Raw genomic sequence first — 26,945 nt, 5'->3', positions numbered from 1 at the left:
TTAGTATAAGACGTCGACTTGGATAGACTTAGGAGTAACCGGGCAATTGAATAGCAAAATCTTCATATTTAAGTGTATGAATTGCATCTGCACTTCTTATGGTTTGTATACTTTTCTAGAGTGTCTAATTCCCCTAAGCAGATTTCGCACCCCCGTTCCAACAGCTACCTCGGCCCTCACCCACCTAGGACCATCACGAGAATGTGTTTTTTTTTTGCTCGGAAAATGAATCGCTATTGTATGACATGGAATTTGCAGGCCCAGGTTCGCTAATTGGAAGAACATTCATGGATATTCGAGACTGCATGGATGAAAGGCCTCCCCTGGCATTACTTTTGGCCTTTCCATGTGCACTCTCGAGATATCTCGATTTCTTTTTTCATGCAAGTGCATTATTGTATCTTCCATTTAATAGCAGAGCAAAGGCAGAGTCATAAAGTGACAGCCGAAAGTGACTTCCACAGGAACACCCAACCCAGTCTGGCTCATTTGCCCATGCCTGCTGTATCCCCTTCACAACAACCAAATGGGGATGTAGTCATATTCTGCCCAAATTTCCCGTCAACTAGGATGAACAATTAATCCGGGTCGGATCCGGTAATTCTGATATGTCTGGTCTATATTGTAAAGGGAAACCCATCCTGTATACAGAAATCAAATTTTAAGGGGAAAAAAGACAAAAGCAGAAACCAATGAGAAACCTCTAAGAAAATACATTTCGCCTCATCCATGTTCGTGAAGGCCATCTAAGTTTCATTGGAACACCCGTTCCGACTGAAGAGCACACAGGTCTCGGAGAAACACCAAAGATTATTACGCATTACGCGTCTTGCGTCGTAGGTAGCCCAGCGGTTTCATTTGAATCTGCTTCCGCCAATTTCTTGGATTGGAATTTCTCGGCAGAGCGCGCTGATATCCGGGTGAGTTCGGTGACGAAGGATTGGCCCCAGAATGCACTAGAAAATGGTCAGTTGGAAATGAAATGCAAGAGAAGAAATGGCCTCGGAAGGGTGATAGGGGTAACACACCTGGTGTACTTGGAAACGTATCTATCTAATTTGGCAAAATTGAGAGCCCTCTGTTCATCGCTCATGGTCACGGCTTCTTGGTAGGCGCCTGCTAGTTCTTCTGTGTTCCAGGGGTTCACAATGATACTGCCGTTCAGACTCTGGGCTGCTCCGGCGAATTCAGACAGCACCAACACTCCATGGCGCTTCTGTTGAGTGGCGATGTACTCGTAGGCCACTAGGTTCATGCCGTCACGGGTAGATGAGACAATGCAGGCATCTGACACGGCGTAGAGAGCGATGAGTTCATCGAAGTTGACAGACTTGTGCAGGAAGTGAATAGGCTGAAACTCGACCGTGCCTTGAAAGACCATTAGACTCGTTCAGAACATCAAACTCAGAACACCAAATGAGAATACTTACCGAACTTTCCATTGATCCGACCCACCAGTTCGTTCACCACAGCCCTCAAATTCTGGTATTCCTCGACATCCTGTCGACTGGGAACGGCAACTTGTACAAGTACAACCTTCCCAACCCATTCTGGGTGGTCGCTGAGGAAGACTTCGAGCGCGTGCAACTTCTGGGGCACGCCCTTGATGTAATCAAGACGGTCGACGCCGACCATCAGCTTCACGCCCTGGAACTTCTGCTCTAGCATGGCAATCCGCTTCTGGACCTTCTCCTTCTTTAATCCTTCCTTGAACTTCTCAGGGTCAATACCAATGGGGAAAGCCCCACATGTGATAATCTTGCCCTGGAACTCAATGCCATTGGGCGTAGTTGCAAGACCCCTAATCATATTAGATATGAACTTCAGAATGTGTAGGGTATACTAACAGTAGACGTGAGCAACTGCTCAGGAAATGGCGCGTGTAATCATAAGTGTGGAAGCCAATCAGGTCGCAGTGTAGGACACCCAAAAGCAGTTCATTCCGCACGGGGAGGATTCGGTAAATCTCGCTGCTAGGGAACGGTGTATGTAAGAAGAAACCGATCTTCACGTTCTTCTTGCTAGCGCCGATCTCCTCGCGCAGCATCTCAGGAAGCAGCATCAGGTGATAGTCATGAACCCAGATCAGGTCACCGTCCTGTACTTCCTTCGCGATAGCCTGTGCGAAAAGACGGTTCGCTTCCTTGTAAGCTTCCCAGGCAGACTCGTCGAAGGTGATCTCGCCGGGGTGGTAATGGAACAGAGGCCAAAGGATGGAGTCTATCCGAAAGAACAAGGTATCAGTGTACATTCCAGGGGGGTCGCGGGGAGGAGCAACTGACTGGAGAATCCATTGTAGTGTCGATCTGCTAGTTCATCATCAATGAAGACGGGTACAGCGCCGTATTCTTCCTTGAGGCGCTGCTTCACGACAGGGATCTCAGGCTCGGGAACCTCTAGACCGGGCCAGCCGTACCACTGGAAGGTGGTTGATTTTGAGAGGCCACTCAGACCACTGACCAGACCTCCTGAAGACATTGAGAAATCATATTTTCCATCGTCAGACCGCTTGATTGTGATCGGCAAACGGTTCGAGACCAGAAGCAGGCGAGCTTCATTCTTGGGCTCGACGGGAGGCATGGTGATGGACCGGATGCCGGGCGGAAACGGAGGACACGGAGGACAGAATTATAGAGATCGGAATAAGAGGTGATAGTGTAGGCAAGGCAAGCTGGGCTCCTGTAGTTCCCATAGAACATGCGATTAGAGTCGATTTTCGTAGGCGGGGAAACCCTTGGAGATCATGACGAATATGAACCAACCTTTGACACAAGTGGATATTTCACTCCGAATGAGCACCAGACTAGCAATCTGTCTCCATAAGCAGATAGCTGTTAGTAGTAATACCAAATAAGAAAGTCGAGTGTGAAGAGAGAGAAAAAAAAGGTGAAGGGTGAGATCAAAGCGGGGGACCGGGATGCGAACGTCACTCTTGAAATTGTTGGAACTACGTGTGGGCCTCAATATCGCTCACATGGGGTACTGTAGAAAGATATAAGGAAGTAAAGACCTTTCTATACTTCCAGGTAATTTGGATTCAAATGAGAGATATTTCCAGATCTTTTCTAAGTAGACAGGTTTTAATGGTCAGTTTGACTCCGCATCGGGGATCATACTACATGGCTTGCCCAGTTAGAAAGGCGAGTGACCGAGCGCTGACGTCGAACATTATGTTAAGATAAACATGTATCTTTTTAGGCATCTTTTTAGTCCTTTTAGATGTCTTTTATGTCTTTTAATATGTCCTTTTAAATATTGTTTTCGAATTTTTTTTTTACTCTTCTCAGTTTTTTAGGACCCTATAACCACTGTTTCTATGTATACCCAAATATCTTTGTATAAAACTCACAAAGCCGACCTCTCACTCACAATGCTCCATTTCCCAGACTCCGAATCATGAATCGTCCTTCCCTCGTCCTCAAGCTTCATAAGTACCTGCAACACACCATGCGAAGCCGGTACATGCAAAGACTCGGGAACACCAACGTAAATGCGCTTAACCAACTCAATAGGCGTCCACGCCTGCTTGCGTTCCGGTGAGGTCTCGTCAGCTGCGACATCAAGCTTGCCAAACTGCAGAACACGCAGGACCTCGTCTTCCCGCTGCTGTCGGTGCTTGATGTACTCGGTGATCCGCGCGCCGGCGTTCTCGATCACCGCCCCGTGTCCGGGGTATCCCCGGCCCGAGGAGACGCGATCGCGCATCCGGTGGAGACTGTTGAGGTAGGTTTTGAGAGTTTCGAAGACGGCTGTGCCGTGGCCGAGGACATCTGCAGATTTAAGGTTAGATATGTTTTGAAGGACGTTGTATATCGTTGTTTTATCGGTGAAGAGAAGGGCCAAAGTAAAAGAACTGTTGCACTTACTATCACCAGTAAACATAGCATTCTCCTCCTCGAGCATAAACACCATATGGTCAATGGTATGTCCAGGCGTATGGAATGCTGTCAAGGTAGCACCCTCGACGGAAAACACCTGGCCCTCCTGGATCTCCGTCTGATCGGAATCAGGCTGGTGTTTGAAGATCTGAGCCTGGGGACAGACTTTGAGTAGATCTGGTAGACCGCTGACATGGTCGCCGTGCCAGTGTGTCAGGAGAGCTTGGTGCACTGTTGCCTTTTCTGCTGAGAGCACGGATTGAAGGTTTGCTACCCATGAGGGCTTGCCTTCACCTGTGTCTATTAAGATTCGCTGGTGGCCGCGGCCAATTAAGTATGTGTTTGTGCCTGGGAGTGTGGTTAGGGTGTTTGTTCTGAGCTGAAATGGAAGGGTGGTGCTTACCTTGGAGTGTGAACTGTGTTGCGTTGCATGCTATTAATCAGCCTACCATGTTTTAGTGACATCATGGTATCTATGCACTAACCTTCCCCGGATTCCCGCCTAGAATTCTCACGACTGAGGCGCTGAGGCGCTCTACTTCTGGGAGTTGGACGAGCTGGGTTGCCATATTTGAAGATGGGGTAGGGATAGTAAATGGGAGACAGGAGATCCTCAACACCTGGTCTTTATATCTGGCTTGAAAGGCAAATCAGTGGTCAACTAATGGTTGACTCCTCATTCAAGATTCTCTAGGCTTGTTTGATGCGATATATGGTATGTAATGAGATGTAGAGGTGAACTTGAGAATATAATGAAGCGGTAAACTTGCCGAGCACTATGATGGAATAAGGTGATCTGATGGCGTCCAAGTCAATCTTATACTGAAGTTCAACGAACGCGGGGCAGAAGTTGTGCCTCGGTATGCTTATCTCAGCGTTTGATGTGTCCGAGGTGCCATCAGTATTTCTGTGAGACGTTCATGGTCGGCCTATTAGGCTGAACATGGATGAAATACTTTGTTTACAAATTTACGACCTACGAGATAAGGAACAAATTGAACAAAAAAGAAATTGTGTATGCATGCCATTCCTAACATACAAAAACAGTGATGTAAAAATCAAAAAGAGTATATCCATTGAGCCCACCCGGATATCGGGAATCAACGCAAGGCCGAGAAATCAGGCCTACAAAAACACAAATTCATTCATAATTTTCCCAGAGCGCAACTCCTCGTATCTGCTCACGAAAGGGACATGGGCAGTAGACAACCAATCTAATGGCTGCCGTGTCACACCGTAGTTTTTCAGAAGCATGTATCTGAATTGTTCAACACACAAGAGAACGTAGTTTACACAAGCGTCTCGGTCGTAACCGAAGATACTTGAAGGTTTTATTGTTGGGGAGTCATGACAGAAGGAAGGCAGTTTAAGCCTTGCGGGCCATGGTGTTGAGGGCAGAGCCGTCGTGGAACCACTCAATCTGGGACTCGTTGAAAGTGTGGCTGAGGGAGACGTCGAAGGCGGCGCCACCGTCCTTGGGGTGGACACGGAGGGTCATGGGCTTGCCAACCTGGAGCTCAGTGCAGAGGAGGTCGACCTTGTCCTCGGGGTTGATCTTGTCGTAGTCGGCAGGATCGCTGAAGGTCAGAGGAAGCATACCCTGCTTCTTCAAGTTGGTCTCGTGAATACGAGCGAAGGAGCGGGTGATGATAGCGAGACCACCAAGGTGACGGGGCTCGAGAGCGGCGTGCTCACGGGAAGAACCCTCTCCGTAGTTCCAGTCACCGATGACAACCCACTTGACACCACGAGCCTTGTAGTCACGGGCAGTAGCGGGGACAGCATCGTACTCCTTGGTGAAGTAGTTCTTGACCTTGTTGGCCTCGCCGTTCTCCTCGTTGGTGGCACCGATCAACATGTTGTTAGAGATGTTGTCCAAGTGGCCACGGTACTTCAACCAAGGGCCAGCCATGGAGATGTGGTCAGTGGTGGTCTTGCCCTTGCACTTAATCAGAATGGGGATGTCGGTGGCATCCTTGCCGTCCCAAGCCTGGAAGCCAGCGAGGATCTGGAGACGATCGGAGGTGGGAGAGACAGCAACCTGGACGGAGGAGCGATCGGTGGGAGGAGCCTGGTAGGTGTCACGGCCAGCATCGTAGCCGCGAGTGGGAAGGCCGTCACCGGAGGGAGCCTTGAGCTTGAACTCCTTGCCATCCTTGCCCTTAAGGGTGTCGGTGATGGGGTTGAAGTTGAGAGTACCGGCAACGGTCATGGCGACGACCAGGTCGGGAGAAGCAACGAACGCGTGGGTGGCGGGGTTGGCGTCGTTACGGCCAGTGAAGTTACGGTTGTAGGAAGAGATGATGGAGTTGGCCTCACCCTTCTTGACGTCCTTGCGGTCCCACTGACCAATGCAAGGTCCGCAGGCGTTGGCAAGGATGACACCGCCGTACTCCTCGAGAGTCTGGAGCTGACCGTCACGCTCAATAGTAGCGCGAATCTGCTCGGAACCAGGGGTGATGGTGAACAGAGACTTGGACTTGAGACCGTGGTCAAGAGCGTCACGGGCGATGGAAGCAGCGCGGGACATATCCTCGTAGGAGGAGTTGGTGCAAGAGCCGATCAGACCGACCTTGAGCTCCTCGGGCCACTTGTTGGTCTTGACAGCCTCCTTGAACTGGGAGATGGGAGTGGCAAGATCAGGAGTGAAGGGACCGTTAATGTGGGGCTCGAGCTCGTCGAGGTTGATCTCAACGAGCTGATCGTACTGAGCACCCTCATCCTCACGGAGGGAAGCAGCGTACTCGCGAGAGAAGTCACCAATGTGCTGACGCTTGGTGGCCTTCAGGTAATCGTACATGCGGTCGTTGAAGGGGAAGATAGAGGTGGTAGCACCAATCTCGGCACCCATGTTACAGATGGTACCCATACCAGTGCAAGACAGGGAGTCAACACCGGGTCCGTGGTACTCGATGATGGCACCGGTACCGCCCTTGACGGTGAGGAGACCGGCGACCTTAAGGATGATATCCTTAGGGGTGGTCCAGCCGGACATCTTACCGGTGAGGCGGACACCAATGACGTTAGGGGCCTTCAGCTCCCAAGGGAGACCAGCCATAACATCGACGGCATCGGCACCACCGACACCAATAGCGGCGGTAGCGAGACCACCAGCGTTGGGGGTGTGGGAGTCAGTACCAATGATCAGACCACCGGGGAAAGCGTAGTTCTCAAGAACGATCTGGTGAATGATACCGGAACCGGGCTTCCAGAAACCGATGTTGTACTTGGCGGTGGAGGAGGCAAGGAAGTCGTAGACCTCCTTGTTGATGTCGTTGGCACGAGCAAGATCCTTCTCACCTCCAACCTGGGCCTCAATCAAGTGGTCACAGTGGACGGTGGTGGGGGTCTGGACGCGGTCCATGCCAGCGGACATGAACTGAAGAATGGCCATCTGGGCGGTGGCATCCTGGCAAGCAACGCGGTCGGGGCGCAGCTTGAGGTAAGAGACACCACGCTGGATGTCCTGGCCGTGGGGGTCGTCAAGGTGAGAGTACAGGACCTTCTCGGAGTAAGTGAGAGGACGCTGCAGACGAGAACGGACGATGTCGAGGTTCTCGGACATCTTCTTGTAGTTGATGTAGTGACCCTGTAATGTGATACGTTAGTCGCTATTGTTTGCAACCGTATTCCACGCCCGCTTCTCAGGTACTAAGCTGGCAGCCACTCACAGTTTCCTGGTTGGTCATCTCGACCTTCTTGTCGAGGGGGTCAATGGCGGTGGCGAAGGCCCGGGTTCCAGTCGCCTATAAATTAAAAAGTCAGTAACTGCATGTATGAGCTACGCCAGAGCTATCATGCACGCTGGCATGTGCCACGCCACGTCTAGTTGAAGCTTGGCAATAAGGTCGCTGCTTACAAGACGAAACTTGGGGGCCTGGAGTCGAAACACAAGTTAGTTTTCCATTCATCATCAAGGGCCAGACTGGCAGTCAGGTAGATGTATCGTGGCAATATTGAGCTGAGGGAGAAAGACATACCAGCGCACCAGCGCGCGCAAGGCGGGTGGAGATCATGATGGAAGCTCTATGAGATGGGATTGCACATCCAAGAGCTAGTAACCACCTTCACCGAAGTATGAGAGTGGAGAGTAGAATGAAAGAGGAAGAGATCAAAAAGGAAGAAGAGGACGAAAGCTTGGTTTTGAGTGGGAGAAAGATTCTACGGGGACCGGGAATAGAGCCGTAACCGCTGTTACCACGGCGATACAATACGCTGGTATTGTACTAAGCCTGCCGCATGCGACGGCAAGAAGGGCTGGGCAATTTGATAGACGCTGCTTATGGCCGAGAATTCTTAGGATTTCCTCAAGATTTACTATGATCGGTGATGAGCTGTACGAGGGATATACACCCGATTCTTTTCCTATCCTTCTTCTCTTCCCACGTGAAGTCTTCAATATTCAACTTCTGTGGCCTTTGTGTTCGCCTTGGGATGTACCGGGAACGTAACACCGATACAAGGCATGTGACGGGTATAATTCGGCCACCAATCACGGAGTTTCCAATTATAAGGGCCCCTTCGCCCAGCTCCCTATTTCGGACCAAAGGGCTACCTTTGGAAGGTCAGTGTGTTCTCACTTGGGCATGTAACTCTCTCGGCTTGTACCCCGTACTTACAGGGAAAGGGTAGCTTGACGCATGTGGATTTGATGGGTTTCATAAGTATGAATCTGGCCAATGATTAACATGTGTTTACTAGTTCATGCTACTGTGTACTCCGTACGATGTAATGCTTTATTAGTAGAGTGCTTTTCCGAACAATCTTTCTATCAACATACTTACAGCTCTATACATATACATTTGAAATCGACTGACTAGTTATTACTACGTAACTATATACATATAACTTGATTTGATATTCGGAGCAACATACCGCATGCAAACGTCATTAAATACACAGCTGTACGGTGACGAAATCCAACTGAGCCGAGGTGAGCCGAATGGCAATCCCGCATCGTCGCCAAGGTGCCGTGTCTGATCACCAGCCAATCACAGCTCGGACGTTTCAATTGCTGCCCGTGACCCACAATCGGCGGAAATTTCATCTCAAACAGTCGCTATTGTCTACAGCCTCTTTGACCCGCTTTCCTCACTGTTCACTCCGGAAATCGGTGATAACCAATTTTTATTTCCTTGCACCTATTTTGATACCATTGTTCGGCTCCAGCTCCGAGGTATTTCGGCTATCAGTTACAATGGGTGCTCTCAGGAAAGTCAAGAACAAGCGCCGCACTAGGTACGTCTACCCTTGGGGTTTTACATTTACTTGTACCTATCGCTGGCGCTGGCGCTGATTGCTAACCTAATAACAGAGACTACGATCAAGTCATCGCGGATATCAAAACTACTGGTCACCTCCAGAAGTACAAGGACTCGAAAGATCCGGAGGACCTGCCTGGTCTGGGCAGGTTCTACTGCACGGAATGCTCCAAATGGTTTGAGAGCGACTACAACCTGAAGGCGCACACCAAGGGCAAGAACCACAAGCGGAGGTGAGTTTACTCCGATACTATGTCTTCTGTCGCATCGCTGACTAGTTACGCCTTTTCAGACTTCGTATCCTGCGCGATGAGCCTCACAGCCAATTGCTTGCCGAGCGTGCGATCGGACTGGGTTTAGTCGATAACGGCAAGCGCGAAGAAAACCCCGACGAGATGAAGGAGTGAATCGAAGCTTGAGCTTCGCCTTCTGGGATAAAAATCAAACCTTTGCTACGCGACCACGATCCTCTTTCCAGCAAATCGACATACGCAAATCGACATACAAAAGTTTCCAGGACAATACGTCTAGACCCGTTCTGATGTTGACTTTCCTCATTCCGTTCATGCATATCGGTGGAGTCTCACGTGAAGCAATTTTTTTTATATTGCCGATACTCGCCGGGGTTTCGCTCTTCCGTTTTGCGGGTGACTCAAAACCGCCGACCATCGGCGGAAACGGCATCTGGGGCGAAATTTACCCCTTACTACCAATACTACCGAGTAATTCCAATAGAAATCCCTCAATACCAGATAGAATCTAACCTAAATCGGCTTCCGGTAACTATGTACTCCGTAGCTTGGCTTGCAATGTTTTGATATGTTCCAGATATTCTATGTTCTAAGGTTGATGGCTAGCTTGGATATATCTACAGACCCGCTATGGGCTCTTGGGTTTTCACTTCTGTGCCCCAGGAATGATTAAAGCTCTTCATCAACCATTCATATGCCGCCCACTTTATTAGATGTTAGTTGTTTAATCGATTGTGAAAATATGGAGAAAAACATACCTGAACAGCATTCACAATGAACGCTCTGACACTGCAGACTCCAAGACCACGATAGAATGCCTTGATACCCTCGGCACGATATGTCTCCTTCGCAATTTGGAAAGAATTTAGTGTATGGCGCTGAGGTCGTAGTAGAGACTGGCTCTCAATTGTCCCGGGCGAATGATCTGCAATTGTCTGTGCCTGCAGTCGAGTCTTGACCATATCCAAAGGAAACACGGATCCCCAAGTAACAACGCCGGCAATGCCACCGCAAAGCAGAATCTTCAAAGCGGCCTGATGTGAATCATCATCATCAGAGGTCATAAATCGTTTGCAAAGTTCGTAAGACCAGAAACTGCGATATGTCAGCACTAAATCCCTCAATTGATACACTGGGGTATCCGGGGGTGGCGTGTTAGGTCCATACTAGAATCCATAGCCAATTGAATCTCTGGCGCTAGTAATCCCGCCCCCAAAGTAAAGACCCCTCCAACCGCGCGTTCGGAAGATATCCTTTGCCACCGCCCACGAGGAAACTTCTGGTCTGCGATCTAGCTGGGCCCGACACTTGATAAACTCCGTTGGGGATGAGATTGACCAGCTAGCCAGTCCGCCTGCGGCACCGGCCAGCCAAATCTTGTAAGCCGAGACCCCCACGGGATTGGTGGGATCCGTTACGGACCCGTCCAATGCTGCTAAGGATCGGTTGTAAGCGACAAAAAGAACAGCATTGAGAGCTCCATAGCCTAAGATCGGAGCAGCCGCGCCTATAAAGATGGTCAATTAATTGTTATCGGTATCACCAAAACGGTGTAACACGGACCTCGCACAAGAGCGCTTGCTCTTTCGAAGCGGCTCAATTGTGTCGACGACGCATCTGAATGCGCGTTTCCCGCCTGTAGCCGGACTTTGACGATATCCAGAGGATTGCCAATGATGATTCCAATGGCTCCGCTGATGTAGCCAGCCCAGAAGTCTGCGGCCATGAGATCTTAGTTTCAAAGGCCAGATTGAAGATAATTGAAACAAGCGCCAATGAATCGATGCTCCCCAGATTTCCATAGTGGGGTGACCCCTCACGTGCCGAGACGAGGAATCATAACCGGTATAGGGCACCCCCGGGGCGGCCCGGGGCAGAAGAGCCTCCCAAGGTTATTCAGTAGTTTCCTGATAGTTACTCTACGGAAGCTAGAAAGAGTACGGATTATGTCGCTGGGATAAAGAGTGTGTCCGTAGCTCTTCTCATTGTAAGAGCGACTTCATGTGATAAATGATGTCCTGTGTCACTCCTATCGCCATTTCATTCCTGCATAGTTATTATTTACATTTACCAACCTCTGCCTCCCTCATGATAAATTTCCCTGGCTCATACGCTTCTTCCACAAACTTTCCTCTATCCAGTACTTCTAGCTGAACTCCCAATATAGCTCCTTCCTAACGAAGTTCGCGATACTTCTCAATTCGCTCACTCGTTTCGCGGTTGATCTATTATGCTATTAGAGTACTCTCTGCCTTTAGTCTGCGTCCTATAATTCCTACAACTCCAAGAAATTTGCCCTCTACCGAGTATTGGTATCCGATGCAGCTCCCTGGACCCAGGTCTTGGTTCGCAGTCAAAAATTCCTTGAATATAGTCAACTTAAACCCAAACTCAGCCTCCAGCTCCCACGGCTCAATGCCATTCTGCCGCTCCCAGAACTATAGCTGGGGGTCAATCTGGGGATTAGAGAGTGTTAGACGCTCTGCCACATCGCGGGGAATATGGTCCACCACAATCTCGCGCCCATTGACCCGCGCCACCTGTTCCGCCGTCAGGGCCTCACCCCCGATCTCAATAACACGGTGCGAGAAACGCCCCAGCTCCACCAAAGCAGCAGCTGCAAAGCGCCCAATATCATCTGGGTAGAGAAGCATCGTCCTTTTCTCGAGTGCCATAGCAGTGCGAAGGGTATAAGATTCTGCCAGCGCAGGGAAATAGTCTCTCACGCTGGGAGGGAGATAATTAGTCATGAAGACGGGGGGACGGTGGATTGTCCAGTGCATAAAGCCTGCCGAACGCACGAAATCCTCAATAGCACCCTTGCCCTCGAAATATCCCTTCAAAATGCCAGACATCGCGCCATCGTGGGGAATTACTCGCGCTGGTCGACGGCGCAAACGCTGCTATAAACGAGCGTTGTGACGTTACCGGATGTGCGAGCTGCGCGCACGAAATTGGTAGCCTGTCGTAGTTCAGCACCGTCGCCTCAGAACTAGGGTGATACGTCTAGGAACACTGCTGTTTGGTTTTGGCAGGCCAACTGGAGTTGCTCGGGTTGGTCGAAGTTTCCCTCCACTAGGACGGTGCCGCGACGATATAGGTCGACTGTGGCAGCACTGGACGTCGGCCGAACCAGGGCGTTGGGTGCATGGCCTATGATGATAGTATCTTAGGGGAAGGAATACGACTGAGGGGAAGTAGAGACAACTGGAGGGATCTAGATATACCCTATATATACGATACAGCTTTAATGCATTAGTACATACATGGGTCAAAAATATTTCCCCACCCTCTTTGTTCCACAAAAAGAGTGTGGATCATCCCGAATGGATTAGGGATTGACTAGAGATATTGATATTATACCCATCTCGGTACATTTATGAACCAATCTGAATGTTATACGTGATGTAAGAGATCATATATCGTCCATGGGTGCGGTTAAATGTCTGGAGTAATTAATTATAGCTCCACCTCCAGGGCCGATGGTTAACTAGTTAGTTAGGGCTTACCTTTTACCTAATTGGGTTCAAGGTTTGCAAGGTTCTTTGTCCTCCCCTGACGTTTTTCCCCTTATCACTTTTGTTTGACTATCGTCGCATTTGTCAGAATACAATTGCATTTGTCACTTCTAATTGCAACTTTAGGATCACATTTGTCAGCGCAACCATAAGCTTGGGGGCCAGGGGGCTATTAGAAATCTCAGCTATGGAGTTGATTCTTGCCTACAGATATAGCCTACATATTTAGGCCACCTTTTATCACGTCTCAACCTCGCAATCCAAATTCATCAACAAGTCCACCATTTTTATCATGACGAGCACTATCTATCTTATTACTGGGTCTAGTCGGGGAATTGGTCGTGGTCTAGTTGAGACAATCCTCGCTCGCTCCAACACCACCGTCATCGCAGCCGTCCGAGACCCCGCTAGTGCCCCCTCTCAGTCGCTGCAATCCCTCTCCAAAGGCGACTTCTCTCGCCTGATAGTGGTGAAAATTGACGCAAAGTCTCCCACCGACCCGGCTGCTGCTGTCGATACCCTCCAGACAGAGCACAGCATCGACCACATAGATGTGGTGATCGCTAGCGCCGGCATTAGCGAGGACCTCTCGCCCGTGCACGAGGTTTCCGTTCCCGTGGTTCAACAGCACGTCGAGGTCAATACCTACGGGCCCATCTACCTCTACCAGGCCGTCTACCCACTGCTTAAGAAGAGCACGAAGCCCACCTTTGTAGGAGTCGGCAGTCCTCTAGGTAGCATTGGCGGTATGGAGCAACGCCCGTTCCCAAATGCTGCGTACGGTTCTAGCAAGGCTATGCTACACTGGATTGTGCGCAAGATTCACTTCGAGAATGAGGACTTTGTGAGCTTTGTTTCTGATCCTGGGTAAGTGCCTGCTGCTCTCTAATGGTCTTTGTGTCGCAAACATATTAATGAGTTTGTAGATTCGTCCAAACTGAGATGGGCAATGCCGGTGCCAAAGCATTCGGGCTAGAGAAGGCCTTCCAGACGGTCGAAGAGAGCGTTGGCGGTATCATGAAGACGATTGATGAGGGGACGAGGGAGTCGGTTGGTGGGAAGCTGCGCGTGTGGGATGGAACAGAGTTCCCCTGGTAAATAGAAATATTAGGGTCATCCTCGCATGCCATTTGGTTTCTCTCTTGAATTCGATGCCTCTCTCGATATTTGCTGGTCTTTTTCCTTTGGACATCACACAGAAGGACTGCTATTCATGATCACCTTCCATTGGCATAGAGACATAGTAATATCAAATGTGATAAATCAGATTGAACAAGAGATGTCTGGTTTTGTACATTGCTAGTTCTACTAATGCCCTTATGGCAGACTTTCTTTTGGGTACATCACGACAATACGATATGAGACTGCCCTGGGTTTTTAATAGATCGGTTTGAAATTCCAGCTCTTGCTTTCTGTCAACACAAACGATATTAAATATAATCTATGGATTCCGGTAAGAGACTAGCCAATGCCTCCTTACTATAGTACAGAGAGACAATCAAATAAACGTCATAGCAGAAAGAAATGACACGACTCTTGCTCTTGCAATCTGCATTATAAATGAGAACACCTATCACTAGTTATCGAGAGGTAGGTGGGTAGTCACATTACGCCATGCGTCTTCTAATTTAATTCTCTCGGAAGCCGTAGATGGTATTTTTACGGCATCTTGATCAACATTCGCATAAGAGAACGCGAAGCTGGTTGGGCTAGTCTTCTCCTGAGCGACGTGATTGAATCCAACAAGAGTAAGAATAATAACAGTACCCCTTCCTTACTTCTTTCTCACTTCCTCGCTCCTTCCTTAATTTGTGACTTCTAATTGACCTCATAATACAGGAAAGTACTCTTGGAATTCTTGCCGGGAAGGCCAGACCTTGTGCCAGGCTGCCCAACTCTCCAGATGCTCGTCTCCCCATGTGTTAGAAACGCAGCGAGGATTGCGTGGACGGATGTTCTAGGCGGGAAGCAATCGACAAATTATTTGGGGATGGAGTTAATGCATGATTTCGTCCGCCTTTGTATTGTGTAGATTATTAGCCGCTGTCTCAACATACCATCCCTTATGAGATTTATCTGGGCATAGCCAACCTCAATGGTTCGGGTTGCGATCATTCCCATACGGCGTCCGGGTAATTTACAGCGTATAACACCATTGATTTTTAAACCGTTAGACAGTGCCCATTGCAAGGAATCATAGTGGTTGGCATCATACTCTTTATTGCTAGATATGTTAAATCGAGCAAAATGGTTAAATGATTTTCAGTGCTACTTCAATGTTGGTTGGGCCACGGGTCTCTGTTACCATGGGGGCAATACCATATAAAATGCAGTCAGCCCAACTAACTTAGGGAAACAGCCCTGAGGTTATGTATGTGCCTCTCGGAAGGTTGTTGTTTACTGGGGTACAGATACATCGACGTTACTTGCTAAAAATAATGCCCACGTGAAGCTCAGACCACCATACCCCATTGGGCGGTCAGTTATTTTGGGACGCGGCAGTTTGGTGTTTGGGAGCCTCAAGTGAACGCGCGACGCGTCGACAACTCGCACTTGCCTCAACTTTGGGATCATTGTACAGCAGGAGCTTGGTGTATTTGTTTTGTCTATTCTGGGACCAATGTAAGTTTTCGTGTTAAATCATTTCCGAGTTCATATGCTGACATGCCTGGAAGGTATCGACAACGCCCGGCCGTTGGCGACGACAGCGTCAAGACCCCATTACAACCAAAATCCGTGAACGCTCAGAACTCGATCGACCGACTTGTAAGGCCATTTAAATGTCCGGGAACTGCGACCCCCACCCGGGCATCCGAAAAACCTTCGAGAAAAAGACGAAAAGTCAACTACGCCAACGCCGATGGAAGCGTGGAGGATGGAGAGGAGAAGCCATACACGAATGATGACCGGCTCGCTTTGGAAACAAGAGAGGCCAACAAATTTCCCGCGTACAAACCAAAGGACAAAGATGTGGCCTTCAGGACACGATTTCAGGTTCCGTTCATCAACAAAGCCGCCGGTGAGTACAGTTCCGGTCGGGTGGCTCCGACATTGGGGATGCGGCGGGGCGCGACATTTGTAGTCAAGCCACTACATGACCCAAGTGGTGAATTTGCGATCGTTTTATACGATCCTACAGTAGACGACGTCGCCGAGGAACCTGCGCCTAAAAGCATAGAGGCACCGACGGAGGATACGCCAACATTGGATGAGCCAATTATGCATAAAAGTCTAGCAGACATTCTGGGGCTCAAAAAGGACGTGGAAGATAGACCAAAGGTGCCTGTCGTGATTGATCCGAGACTGTGCAAAGTGCTTCGACCACATCAAGTCGAGGGTGTGAAGGTATGGCGTTCCAAGAGGAGCTGTGGTATGGGAGAAAAGCTAACACCACGCTTACGTATAGTTCCTTTACCGATGTGTTACTGGGTTGGTCGACAAAAATGCAAATGGATGTATCATGGCAGATGGCATGGGACTTGGTAAAACGGTGAGGTTGGCCGACTTAATTTTCATACCTTGGTTCTAACGAGTACAGCTTCAATGTATCGCCTTGATGTGGACACTACTCAAGCAGTCCTCAGAGGCCGGAAAAACTACCATTCAGAAATGCGTGATTGCATGTCCGTCAAGTTTGGTTGGTAATTGGGCCAACGAACTGGGTGAGTTATGCGTGGTACCCTACTTATTATAAGTTTAACTGACCATATCAGTGAAATGGCTTGGAAAGGATGCCACCACGCCTTTTGCGATCGATGGAAAGGCCACAAAAGCAGAGTTAATAACCCAGATCAAGCAGTGGGCCATTGCATCAGGGCGTGGAATCGTCAGGCCTGTCCTTATTGTGTCCTACGAGACACTGCGTATGTATGCGGATACTTTAAGTGATACTCCGATTGGACTTCTCCTGTGTGACGAAGGTCATCGACTAAAAAACAAGGAAAGCTTGACATGGACCGCTTTGAATCAACTTAATGTTACTCGCCGAGTGATTCTTTCCGGAACACCTATCCAGAATGATCTGTCTGAGTACTTCGCTCTTCTTCACTTCGCGAACCCGAATCTTCTTGGCTCTCAGGCCGATTTCCGAAAGAGGTTCGAACTACCGATTCTGCGGGGTCGGGATGCTGCGGGCACAGATGCAGAAAAGAAGCTGGGAGATGAACGGTTACAGGAACTCTCTGGGATTGTCAACAAGTTCATTATCCGCCGAACCAATGAGCTTCTCTCTAAATACTTGCCTGTCAAGTATGAGCATGTTGTGTTCTGCAACATGTCACAGTTCCAGCGCGGTCTGTACAACCATTTCATCAAGAGCCCGGAGATCCAAAGCCTTCTTCGCGGAAAAGGCAGTCAGCCGCTGAAAGCAATTGGTCTTTTGAAAAAGCTTTGCAACCATCCGGATCTACTTGATCTAGCGAACGACCTTCCTGGATGCGAGCACACCTTCCCCGAGGACTATTCACCCCCGGATACTCGAGGTCGCGATAGAGAAATCAAGAGTTGGTACTCTGGCAAGATGATGGTGCTCGATCGCATGCTAGCCCGAATCCGACAAGACACCAATGACAAAATCGTCCTCATCAGCAATTACACTCAAACTCTCGATCTTTTCGAGAAGCTCTGCCGGTCACGGGGTTACGGCTCCTTGCGTCTCGATGGCACCATGAACATTAAAAAGCGCACAAAGCTAGTCGACAGGTTCAATGACCCCGACGGCCAGGAATCCGTATTCCTCCTGAGTAGCAAGGCCGGTGGCTGTGGTCTGAATTTAATCGGCGCCAACCGCCTGGTACTATTCGACCCAGACTGGAACCCAGCCGCTGACCAGCAAGCGCTAGCACGAGTGTGGCGAGACGGACAAAAGAAAGACTGTTTTGTCTACCGATTCATTGCAACAGGCTCAATCGAAGAGAAAATCTTCCAACGCCAGTCGCACAAACAATCCCTCTCGTCGTGTGTCGTGGACTCTGCAGAAGATGTCGAGCGTCATTTCTCTCTCGACTCGCTGCGCGAACTCTTCCAGTTCAAACCAGACACCCGGAGTGACACTCATGACACATTCAAGTGCAAACGGTGTCGGCCTGATGGCTTGCAATATGTCAAGGCTCCCGCTATGCTGTATGGTGATACTAGTTCGTGGAACCATTTTGTCAATACCGGCGAGAAGGGGCCGCTTAATCAAATCCAAGATTTGCTTCTTCGGCAAGAGTCTAGCGAACAGGATGTTTCGGCTATTTTCCAGTATATTAGTCACTGATACACTTATTTGGCATACTTGGGACGGGTTCGGAGTTTATTACAGCATTGGGTTTGATGTATCTTTGGAGCGTATTCATTTGGGAAGCGAGCAGTTATGTCTATAGAACGAATTCATTTTTTTTTTATTGTATCAGAAGAGCTACACGTGCCGAAAATGAAGATTGTGGACACCATGCTCAGATAATAAACGTACAAGAGACAGATTTAGAGAAGTTAAGAAATGTGATCTCATCGATACCTATTCACAAGCGATAACTATTCAGACGAACGCTCCCGGGTATGATGTCAACGAAACGATCCAGCTAAGTACAAGACACAAAAAGAAAGGTCTATGGAGGAGACAAGTTCCAGCTCTAGCTACATGTGTAACTATTTCTTCCTCCGTCCTCCAATACCCAGTCGGCCCAGATTGGGAAGACTAGACTTGTGCTTATGAGAAGACGATCCACCCTTTGGCGTGCTGCTATCCAATGCACGCCCGGAAGTAGTGCCACTAGCACCAGGACCGGAGCCCCCCAGGCCAGAATTTCCAGCAGCAGCGTTACTAGGGCCCGGGGCACCGCGCGGAGTATCGGGTAGACTAGATCGGTCCCTGGGACGGTCTGCAGCGGCGACGGAGAGAGCAGCTGTAAGAGAGGGGTTGCTCAGGGGTCCAGACTGGTCGAAGGAATGGCGGGTAGAGCCCTGGGATCGACGGGCTCGTTCCTGGACGGACTTGAATTTTTCGAGGAGGTCGACCCAGCGGATGGAGTTCTCGTCACGGGGTTTCAGGCGGGTGCCTGTGGAACGGTCGAAAGATGGAGCCGTTTGGGTAGTGCTAGGGAGTTTTGTCTCAGTAAGCCTTGGGGTAGAATGCGGGGTGCAGGGGCCATACCTGCGGGGTGCACCATGGAGGAAACCAATGTTGCTGACGCTGTTCAGACGGTTCTTGAGGGCGGCGAAGGCAGAGCTCTGGGGGAGGAGCATGAGGACGCCGTAGAGACATTTGTACAGGAAGGGGTATTTTTCGGGTTCAAGGAGTTGGAGGCGGAGATCTGTTGGGATTAGCTTCTGGAACTTGGGCTGTGTCGAGGGAAAGAAACGGACATGTGAATACTGGTGACTCTAGTAGTTGCACCAGTTTGTCAATTTGGATTAGCATATTAACTGTCATTTCCAACTCGGCACTGTGAATGGTCTTGTCAGCAGACTATCGTGGTGGATAGAGCTGGTATACTAACAAGATCTGGAGGAGGTTGTATGCCTGCTCATAGGCCTGGGCAAGAAGACAGAGAGAAAACGTAGAGACAGCGTTGTGGCACCACGATCTGAAAAGCCCAACGAAGAACATTTGACCATCCTAAACAATCCATTAGTCTACAGAATGCAACGAAGGTGTTTTGGGGGGTATTTACTTTCGAATCGAGATTTCTCAGGCGCTTTCTCAGTTCCGAGAGCTCGGGCGCGGTGATGAGGTTGTTGTTCAAGTTCTGGACCATGATACTGGCAAATTCGAGATCTTGATCTTCCTTCTCGAGGCAATCTGCCAAAGTCCGATAGATACGCTCGGGGCTCAGATTCAGAGAAAGCTGCCTAATGATCAGATTCCCGCGCACTTCGAGCAAATGTCTGTCCGTAGAGTAAAGCTTCAACAAGTTGACCATGAAAGAGGTAAAGTAGCTATCCTCGCTGTTTCTTGAGATCTGTGAAAGGAGCTGCAGATCTTTGGTTACAACCGCCTCTGAAGGGTCGGATAGCGTTTTTAGCAAAGCTGGGAAGGTACCGTCATTGAAAGCGACAACCTTCCGCGGGGCTTTACGGTGGAGCATGATGAGCCATACAAGGGCCGCAACTCTAGTGGCTTCATTTTCATTGAGAAACTGTAGAGTGAGGGAGTTGACAGCAGCAGCGTAATCAAGATCGGCAGGAGGCACTGGTGTGGAAACAACGCTACTACGTGGTGTAGCTGCAACAGAATTATCTTGTGCTGTTTGTTTCTTTGTGTCAATGCTCGCTGTCTCTGAAGGCCTAACTCCGGGAGTCGATGACCTTCGCTCTAAGGTTTCTTTGCTGGCCGTAGTGGAAGGGATCTTTGACGGCGGCACCTGGGGTTCCTCGATAGTATCATCTGACAAGGAGTAGATGTATTGGACAAGGGACGTGTTGACTTGGTTTGCTGCTTTTCGTACTTGATCTGAGCCACTGGACATGGCTGGGAGTACCTGAGTCAACAGTCGTGGAACGAAGGGAAGAATGTCTTCAGGGCTGATCTCGAAAAAGGAATCAAGCCAACGAAGGGCCGTCAATTGCATTTCCTCCTCTAAACAAACGTAAGCACATGGGAATCAGAAAGGTAAAGTCACTCTTACCATAGGAGGTGTTGACAAAGCTGACAAGAATACCAAGAATCTTGGGGTGGTCAATTTGTACATCTTGTCCTGGGATCCAATCCCCATCGGCCTGGGTGATTTCATCATCAAGGGTGGTATCTGAGGCCGAGTCTGCGACGGCAACGTCATACCTGTCTTCACTAGCACCACCGGCCTGACTATTTTGCTCCGTCGCATTGCTCATCACATCGCTGTTGACCGAATGTCTGTTGCTTTTTTGACCTTTCCGGCTTTCTTCAATCCCCTTTTTAAGTCGGGTAATCCTCTTAATCTCCAATAAGAACCGATCAAGCAGACCCTGGGTCGCGATGTTCACGTCTTTATTGGGTCCGCCAAGAAACTTGATCAATCCCTCCAGGAACTCTGGCAAATAGCTCACGAGCTCTAGGTCAGGGATTGTATCTAGAAGGGTAAGCCACGAGACCAGAAAGTTGCGAGTGAACGGTTGGATCACATGTATCCGATCTTTAAGTAGGGGAATGAATCGCGCGAGAGAGAACGCCATGGGAGGGTCGTGGTCTTCCTGATTCTCCGATTCTGGAGTTTCCTTGTCAGAGAACTGTAGGATCGACACATACGAGGCCGCCGATTCAGCCACAATATCCTTCACCAGGCGATCCAGAAGCTCCGCGCCGTTCTTGACTGATAGCTCCGAATCGGATGCCAGCTATACCATATATCAGCATATGCATTACCCCACTTAAACTTATCGGCACCCCTTACCTTAGCCAGCGCATCAAAAACCTCATTGAAGAACAGCAATATCTCTCCCTTGGCGACTTTGGCTATGTTATACATGCTCTCGCATGCATAGTACCGCACTCGCGCATCTTGGTCGGAGAAGCATGCGAGCACAGGCGGCACAATTTCACCCAAGTACGGCGCAACTCCTTCCTATATCCCAGGTCTTAGCCAAGATGTATCCAAGTCGTCGGTTATAGCTTCCACTCACCGATCCCAGTGCAATCGAGGCAGCAGCCAATCCGATCAGACCTCCATTCCGGGCATGGGGTTGGTGCACGGCGTATGCATAGTCGTGGCAAAGCTGTTCGACGATCTTTTGTATTTTCTCTTGTTCTCCTTGGAAAACAGCGTCACGGACAATTTTCTCGAGCCTGGTGTAAGTAAACTGTGATTAGTATGGGTTCTTTCAAGTGCGGAGAGATGAAACTGGGCTGGCATACTCTAAAGCTCCCTGCTTCCTCCTGTCGTAAAGCTTGTCGTTCAATAACCGCTGGATTGCGTTGTCCATGGTTCAAAGCAGCTTATGCTGCAATCTTTCCCCAGCTATGGTCGACTAAACACTGCTCATGGTGAACGGAAGGTATCTCAACGCGTTGGGTGTGGCAGGACGGTCGGGAGCTTGAAAGTTGAGTTTGATTTGTAGGTCTGACGATAAATCGCGCAAATAAGAAAGCTCAGATCGTCCGGCAGCTTTTCGATCTTAGTCACAAGTAAAAATGCAATCACAGGATAAGGGAGATGCGTTGGCAGTGTGGAGATGGAGAGACCAGAGCGGTGGTGTGACGTAAGGTCTGCGGACTTGAGCCTTACCGCCTTAGGCCTTCCAAGTCTTATATTCTCAAGATAAATCCAGTACACCTGCAGGTGGTGCCTAATCCGTATGCTTATATAGAATTAATGTTTTTGTACATGCATGCTTCTCTTTAGGTGTAGTATGGTGGTCTTCTATCCTTGAGCAAAATGAAAGAAACCCAAGAACAAAGAACCGAAACCAACCTTCGAAATAAGGCCGGCTTTGACTACTTGGCGTGCTCCCTTTTTATATGTATCTTTTGGATGTGTACAAAAGCAGTGAAAGGCATGAGCCGCACAGAGATCTAGAAAGACATGCGAAGAAATATTTCAAAAGACATCGGTGTCCTTACAACATCCTTAATATCATCTTGGGCCAACTATTCATGTACTGAGTCCTTGCATAAGAAAAAAAAAGATCTCAGAGATAAATGATTTCAATCTCGGATATTGAGTATGAGCATCGAGGGCTAAGTAGATGAAGAATATGAAACAAGATGAAGAGAAGCAGTACATGACCAAGCAGGGATATCGCAGGAGATATCAAAATCCAAAAGGAGAAAGCAAATTCCAACTTTTTGAACATGGCTTCCCGCTAACACATAGAAATCATAAGACTGAGATGCAAAGGGAAGTAAAACACTCCCAGAAATGAAAACAAAACAAAAACAGACATAGTGTGTGGCTGTACAAGAATTCGTCGAGACTCCGCGGAAACATCACGCAAAGGTATAAAACAGAAGAAAGGGCCTTCAGAAAAGAGAGAATAAGGGTGAAAATGCTAAAGACAAGTAGAAGAAAAGGAATGGCGCCGGTAACACAAATAATCGCTCAGATATGTGAACTTGAGATGTCCTTCACTATCGCGATGACTGACTGCCGCTGCCCCATCCTGATGGGCGCCAGCTGCCAGTGGAGTTTTTGGAGACGGTACTCGTAGGCGAACTTACACCCGAGTAGACATATTCGCCGTCGACGTATTGGGCACCCGTGGAGAATGTGCTGCGGTGCTTGCGGCGGGCGTAGCGCTGTTCGAGGCGATAGAGCTCGAGTTCTGTTTCGATATTAGCTATATTTCCTAGTATTTCAAGGTCGCATTGCTATTCCGCGGTGAAGTAGCATTTTGCTGGGTGTTTTTCGGGAGGCGCGGAACGTACTGGCTTGTAGCTTATCGATGAGACCCATTGTGACGGTTGAAACGCAGTGATGAATATGCTCAAAATTTGGGGCCGAGAACTTGTTCCTGGCGGGAAAAATGCCAGATGACAGATGCTGGATATAGATGGCGACGATCCCACGTGGTGGAACAGGGTGCAACGTAACGCAAGCGGAGCTGTGCCGAAGGGAAAAATTGACGCTTCTGTGCAGAACCATGGGTCAGTCCCTGAAGATCAATCTTGACACCCAATGTCCTGTGCCTTAGTATAAATAAAAGGCTGTGCTTACTCGATAACGATAGTGGTTTCAGTAAGCGCTTGTCTAAAGGCGGATACTTAAAGAATATGCAGGGTCTGAAATTGATGATTGGACTAGACAGCGGAATAGCGGACCGGTTTAAAGAATGTAGAGATTTAAATCAATTGAATGAGAGTAAAGAGATACAATTCCCCAGGAAGTCATAAAGAGTGTACAAAATAGAGAAGAGAAGCCATGCAGAAAAGAAAAGGGGGGTGTGGGGGGAAACTCGACTAAATTAGCGTCTCAATATCCGGAGAGACGCGACAATGCGTATGTGTTTCATCTATACACCTTACTTTCCTACCTAAATATGTATGGGTTTGTTTATAATTGAGATTACAGAGGGGATAGATTTGAAGACAGGACCAACATAATACTTACTATGTATCTAACCATCCCCTTCGAAGTACTCCGGAGAATGATTCTTTTTATAAACACCACGCGACGTTCTCGTTCGATTCGCACAGACCTCTCGGCCCGCTATATTAATCACGCATTTATACTAGCGACTAACTAATACGGAGTAGTATGTACTAGGTTGCGTTTGATAAGTGGGTATTGGCGTTCGTTATCTCGTTAAATTGTTCTTTACTAGGGAGTTCCTAATCTCTAGGGGACACAACGTGGTCAATTTCAAGGTCTGTGCTGTAAACGGGAATAAATGTGGGAATAGAGCCCTATTTGAAACTAATGGTTTTACTATTGGATTATCAACTCAAACTATTCCAATAAATAAAACTATAATGTAGAGGAACCCAAAAGAGATTCTTAACACTAAGTAGCACCTAAATCCCCATTCAAGACTAGCCCTATCCATGTTTGATGAGATTGATTAGACGAATTTCCCGATCCGTACAAATACGGCAAAATCGCGGGTTCGGCAAACAACGTTCATACAAGCACTTTTGAAGTCGCATGCGCGGCACGCAGCCCGCGGACGTTGAGTCTACTTATGTTTAGTATATACCTATCAGAGATGGACGATGCTTGCGAAGGGGTAGGGTCAAAGGTCAAATGCTTGATTTTGTAGGCTCGAGGCCTAAATATGCCTGAATTGTAACAGATGGTTTAGTTAATAAGCAAAGTATCCACCCGTGGGCTAGGTAGTTCATAAGAATGAAGTTATTCCTACCATATAAATCACCATATGCGCCTATTTCTAGGCGTTGAAGCTATTGCGACCGACCAAATCTCTCGAGATTAATATAAGAAGGCATTTTGCGCGGTTCGGAACGGTTTTCGATGTTGGCGATTCGAAGAAACTAATGGCGTGGGGTGGGAATAGCTTCAATTTCGAGGAATATAGAGATTTCAAAGTCTCTTACACAATGTGAGCTTTTTTTTACCGCTTTTGTGTATACCTAAAATGACTAGCAAAAGTATATCTGGACACATCACCTAAAAAGACATAAAGCCGTATAACCAGCCAACTATTCTTATATATGGTATGTATAACTAGAAATAGCTTCAACTTACAGTATACGGTATAGAGCGCTGTCGAAAGTCTATAATTCAGGCATATCAAGGCATTTTGACCTTTGGCTGCTCTGCCCCTTCGCAAAATGCTACGGTGCCCCACGGTTCCTGATATTTGAGCCTCGTGGAAAATCAGGTACTAGGTATTGGTGTGCCCCACTAGATGTAATATTTTCGCCATTCCATCAACTTCCTACCCATTTTACTGCTACACCACGATGTCAGAAAAAATAGAAAAAATCGAGGATCGAATCTAGGATATAGTCAAAGCATACCATAAACTCTTTATTCCTAGTACTCCGCGTACGAAGGGGGTATACCGTCTTTTGATACTTAATGGCCACAGAAGTCATTTAATACCTAAATTCAACGAAATTGGCGAGTAAAATAAGGTGATACTAATCTATATACTAGCGTATTTATCTGATATTGTAAACGGTGGACTTAAGAATTACTACGTATGGTTAGTTTTGCTTTTTTGGGTTTAGCGCTCCGATATGCTGTCATGTAACCTCCCTTGAATGCCGCCGACATCAAAGACCTGTGTTCGCCGCTCTTTCTCCTCTCTCACTTTTTCATTCTCCCATCTTACACTTATCGCCGCCCCCTTTCTTTTACTCTAGCCTCCACCGGATACTACGCATTTGCTTTCAGCCCGACGCACTACCCTTTTCATTTTTTACCCCAATTGAATCTGTCACATTATACTTGTGTATTCTGCAACCCATACAGCCCATTGTACGCCTTGAATACGAAGGAATTGCTTACTCTCTTGACCGACTTAAGTCTTCAATTAGTCCGATCCCATATGTTTCGCACGGCTTTCTGGCCCTTCTCTTCCTTGCGCTACACTAGAAGCGCTCGCACCACGCGATATTTTCATCAGGTCACAACAGATTTTATTACCTATGATGCGAGAGGAAATCTGGTTACTAGGAAGGTGCCTATTATTGTTGGTAACCCAGAAGAAACTTACTTTTTGATCGAACAAGGGGTTGGTAGTGCACTCCGTGCTGCTAGTCCCCTTATATCAGCCTCCGTAGCTAGTGCTGAAGATAGATGTAAACTTACGTTTTTCCACGATTCGCAATACTTTGGCTTTGGTATGTTATTAGTGTGCGAGAGTTTTATTTAGCCCAGGCTAATAATTTGTTTTCATTACTAGAAGCATCAAGTTATCCCCGCCTCTATATCCCAAGTCAAATCCCTCGCCAAACAGAGTCAAGCATAAGCCCCGCAACTTGGTTCTTAGGCGGAAAGATGCACGAGATAGTTCTAGATGAACACCTGATGGTACAATCCATTTACAAATCCTTCCCTTCTTAGGTATACTGATCTATAATGCCTATTTAGCAATTTTTGCGGAGCATGCAAGCGCTACAGGACGGAACCTAGAAAGCGTACTTGACCAGCTAAAGAATATGTGATGGCCGTGTTTGATACGAACCAAGTGCAACACTGCAGAAGCTTGTTAAACCTTTATGTTAAATAGCATCCTTCTATCTCCCCTTCATTTTCTTTTAATACTGTAAGTTGGTTGTGTAACTTTATCTCTCGTTAGCTTCTTGCCCCTTGCCCGCAAAAGAATACGCGGTTCGCGAGCGGCTATATCTCGAAAAGCTTTCATCTAGGACAAATGAAAAATTTAAATTCGAACGGACCATTTCACACATAATGCTTTGGTATCATAAGACCATTGCAAGAAAGTAATCAAGCCCTGTGATGCTTCAGAAGATGAAGCATCAAAATGCTAAGTTATCAATGCTAGCATCAGTACCATAACTTAGATATTGTAAAATATTCCCCACGTAGAGATGTAAGTCATTTTTGATAAAAAGCCTTCATCGAGATATGGTTCCTTGGATCTTCTGCTTCTTCAAATCTTGCAGACATCTAGTAGTGTCCCAAGCAGAGAGTCTAGGGCCCACATTGTTTT

The 26,945-nt window shown here is 48.1% G+C and overlaps 12 protein-coding genes across 12 annotated transcripts; 5 read left to right on the top strand and 7 right to left on the bottom strand.

The window, feature by feature from the left end:
- Positions 1 to 820: 820 nt before the first annotated feature.
- N7537_007478 (glycosyltransferase family 20 protein) lies at positions 821 to 2,580 on the bottom strand (the record flags this gene model as incomplete). The annotated part of the gene is made up of 5 exons (XM_056898535.1): positions 821 to 956; positions 1,029 to 1,368; positions 1,431 to 1,801; positions 1,848 to 2,220; positions 2,283 to 2,580. 5 exons carry the CDS (start codon positions 2,578 to 2,580, stop codon positions 821 to 823), a joined length of 1,518 nt encoding a protein of 505 aa, XP_056750611.1.
- A 765-nt stretch (positions 2,581 to 3,345) lies between these two features.
- On the bottom strand, positions 3,346 to 4,447 carry N7537_007477 (uncharacterized protein; the record flags this gene model as incomplete). Its single annotated transcript, XM_056898534.1, has 4 exons — positions 3,346 to 3,770; positions 3,867 to 4,226; positions 4,282 to 4,294; positions 4,364 to 4,447. The coding sequence occupies 4 exons, from the start codon at positions 4,445 to 4,447 to the stop codon at positions 3,346 to 3,348; spliced, it is 882 nt and encodes a 293-aa protein (XP_056750610.1).
- Positions 4,448 to 5,244: 797 nt separating this feature from the next.
- acoA (aconitate hydratase ACO1) lies at positions 5,245 to 7,894 on the bottom strand (the record flags this gene model as incomplete). The annotated part of the gene is made up of 4 exons (XM_056898533.1): positions 5,245 to 7,467; positions 7,550 to 7,624; positions 7,738 to 7,755; positions 7,859 to 7,894. The coding sequence occupies 4 exons, from the start codon at positions 7,892 to 7,894 to the stop codon at positions 5,245 to 5,247; spliced, it is 2,352 nt and encodes a 783-aa protein (XP_056750609.1).
- Positions 7,895 to 7,911: 17 nt separating this feature from the next.
- On the top strand, positions 7,912 to 8,212 carry N7537_007475 (uncharacterized protein; the record flags this gene model as incomplete). Its single annotated transcript, XM_056898532.1, has 2 exons — positions 7,912 to 7,953; positions 8,027 to 8,212. Coding segments are annotated over 2 exons (228 nt in total), but the record flags the coding sequence as incomplete, so codon positions are not given.
- A 732-nt stretch (positions 8,213 to 8,944) lies between these two features.
- N7537_007474 (putative C2H2 finger domain protein) lies at positions 8,945 to 9,846 on the top strand. The gene is made up of 3 exons (XM_056898531.1): positions 8,945 to 9,116; positions 9,193 to 9,372; positions 9,432 to 9,846. Exons 1-3 carry the CDS (start codon positions 9,076 to 9,078, stop codon positions 9,544 to 9,546), a joined length of 336 nt encoding a protein of 111 aa, XP_056750607.1. The 5' UTR covers positions 8,945 to 9,075; the 3' UTR covers positions 9,547 to 9,846.
- Positions 9,847 to 10,007: 161 nt separating this feature from the next.
- Positions 10,008 to 11,116, bottom strand: N7537_007473 (uncharacterized protein; the record flags this gene model as incomplete). Its single annotated transcript, XM_056898530.1, has 4 exons — positions 10,008 to 10,094; positions 10,149 to 10,485; positions 10,558 to 10,897; positions 10,954 to 11,116. 4 exons carry the CDS (start codon positions 11,114 to 11,116, stop codon positions 10,008 to 10,010), a joined length of 927 nt encoding a protein of 308 aa, XP_056750606.1.
- Positions 11,117 to 11,828: 712 nt separating this feature from the next.
- N7537_007472 (uncharacterized protein) lies at positions 11,829 to 12,245 on the bottom strand (the record flags this gene model as incomplete). Its single annotated transcript, XM_056898529.1, has 1 exon — positions 11,829 to 12,245. The coding sequence occupies one exon, from the start codon at positions 12,243 to 12,245 to the stop codon at positions 11,829 to 11,831; it is 417 nt and encodes a 138-aa protein (XP_056750605.1).
- Positions 12,246 to 13,200: 955 nt separating this feature from the next.
- On the top strand, positions 13,201 to 14,006 carry N7537_007471 (SDR family oxidoreductase; the record flags this gene model as incomplete). The annotated part of the gene is made up of 2 exons (XM_056898528.1): positions 13,201 to 13,775; positions 13,835 to 14,006. 2 exons carry the CDS (start codon positions 13,201 to 13,203, stop codon positions 14,004 to 14,006), a joined length of 747 nt encoding a protein of 248 aa, XP_056750604.1.
- A 1,356-nt stretch (positions 14,007 to 15,362) lies between these two features.
- N7537_007470 (DNA-dependent ATPase RAD54) lies at positions 15,363 to 18,168 on the top strand (the record flags this gene model as incomplete). Its single annotated transcript, XM_056898527.1, has 4 exons — positions 15,363 to 16,253; positions 16,315 to 16,398; positions 16,447 to 16,570; positions 16,622 to 18,168. Coding segments are annotated over 4 exons (2,646 nt in total), but the record flags the coding sequence as incomplete, so codon positions are not given.
- A 371-nt stretch (positions 18,169 to 18,539) lies between these two features.
- On the bottom strand, positions 18,540 to 21,791 carry N7537_007469 (VAC14 family protein; the record flags this gene model as incomplete). The annotated part of the gene is made up of 9 exons (XM_056898526.1): positions 18,540 to 18,987; positions 19,045 to 19,204; positions 19,257 to 19,336; positions 19,391 to 19,509; positions 19,565 to 20,469; positions 20,519 to 21,206; positions 21,263 to 21,433; positions 21,492 to 21,654; positions 21,724 to 21,791. 9 exons carry the CDS (start codon positions 21,789 to 21,791, stop codon positions 18,540 to 18,542), a joined length of 2,802 nt encoding a protein of 933 aa, XP_056750602.1.
- Positions 21,792 to 22,935: 1,144 nt separating this feature from the next.
- N7537_007468 (uncharacterized protein) lies at positions 22,936 to 23,260 on the bottom strand (the record flags this gene model as incomplete). The annotated part of the gene is made up of 2 exons (XM_056898525.1): positions 22,936 to 23,129; positions 23,233 to 23,260. The coding sequence occupies 2 exons, from the start codon at positions 23,258 to 23,260 to the stop codon at positions 22,936 to 22,938; spliced, it is 222 nt and encodes a 73-aa protein (XP_056750601.1).
- Positions 23,261 to 25,817: 2,557 nt separating this feature from the next.
- N7537_007467 (uncharacterized protein) lies at positions 25,818 to 26,344 on the top strand (the record flags this gene model as incomplete). The annotated part of the gene is made up of 3 exons (XM_056898524.1): positions 25,818 to 26,112; positions 26,175 to 26,281; positions 26,336 to 26,344. 3 exons carry the CDS (start codon positions 25,818 to 25,820, stop codon positions 26,342 to 26,344), a joined length of 411 nt encoding a protein of 136 aa, XP_056750600.1.
- Between the last annotated feature and the right edge of the window lie 601 nt (positions 26,345 to 26,945).

This window comes from Penicillium hordei, assembly GCF_028827395.1.
Source record: "Penicillium hordei strain IBT 12815 chromosome Unknown utg000004l_segment0_segment0, whole genome shotgun sequence".
Taxonomy (NCBI): domain Eukaryota; kingdom Fungi; phylum Ascomycota; class Eurotiomycetes; order Eurotiales; family Aspergillaceae; genus Penicillium; species Penicillium hordei.
This window is presented reverse-complemented; position numbering and strand designations above follow the sequence as displayed.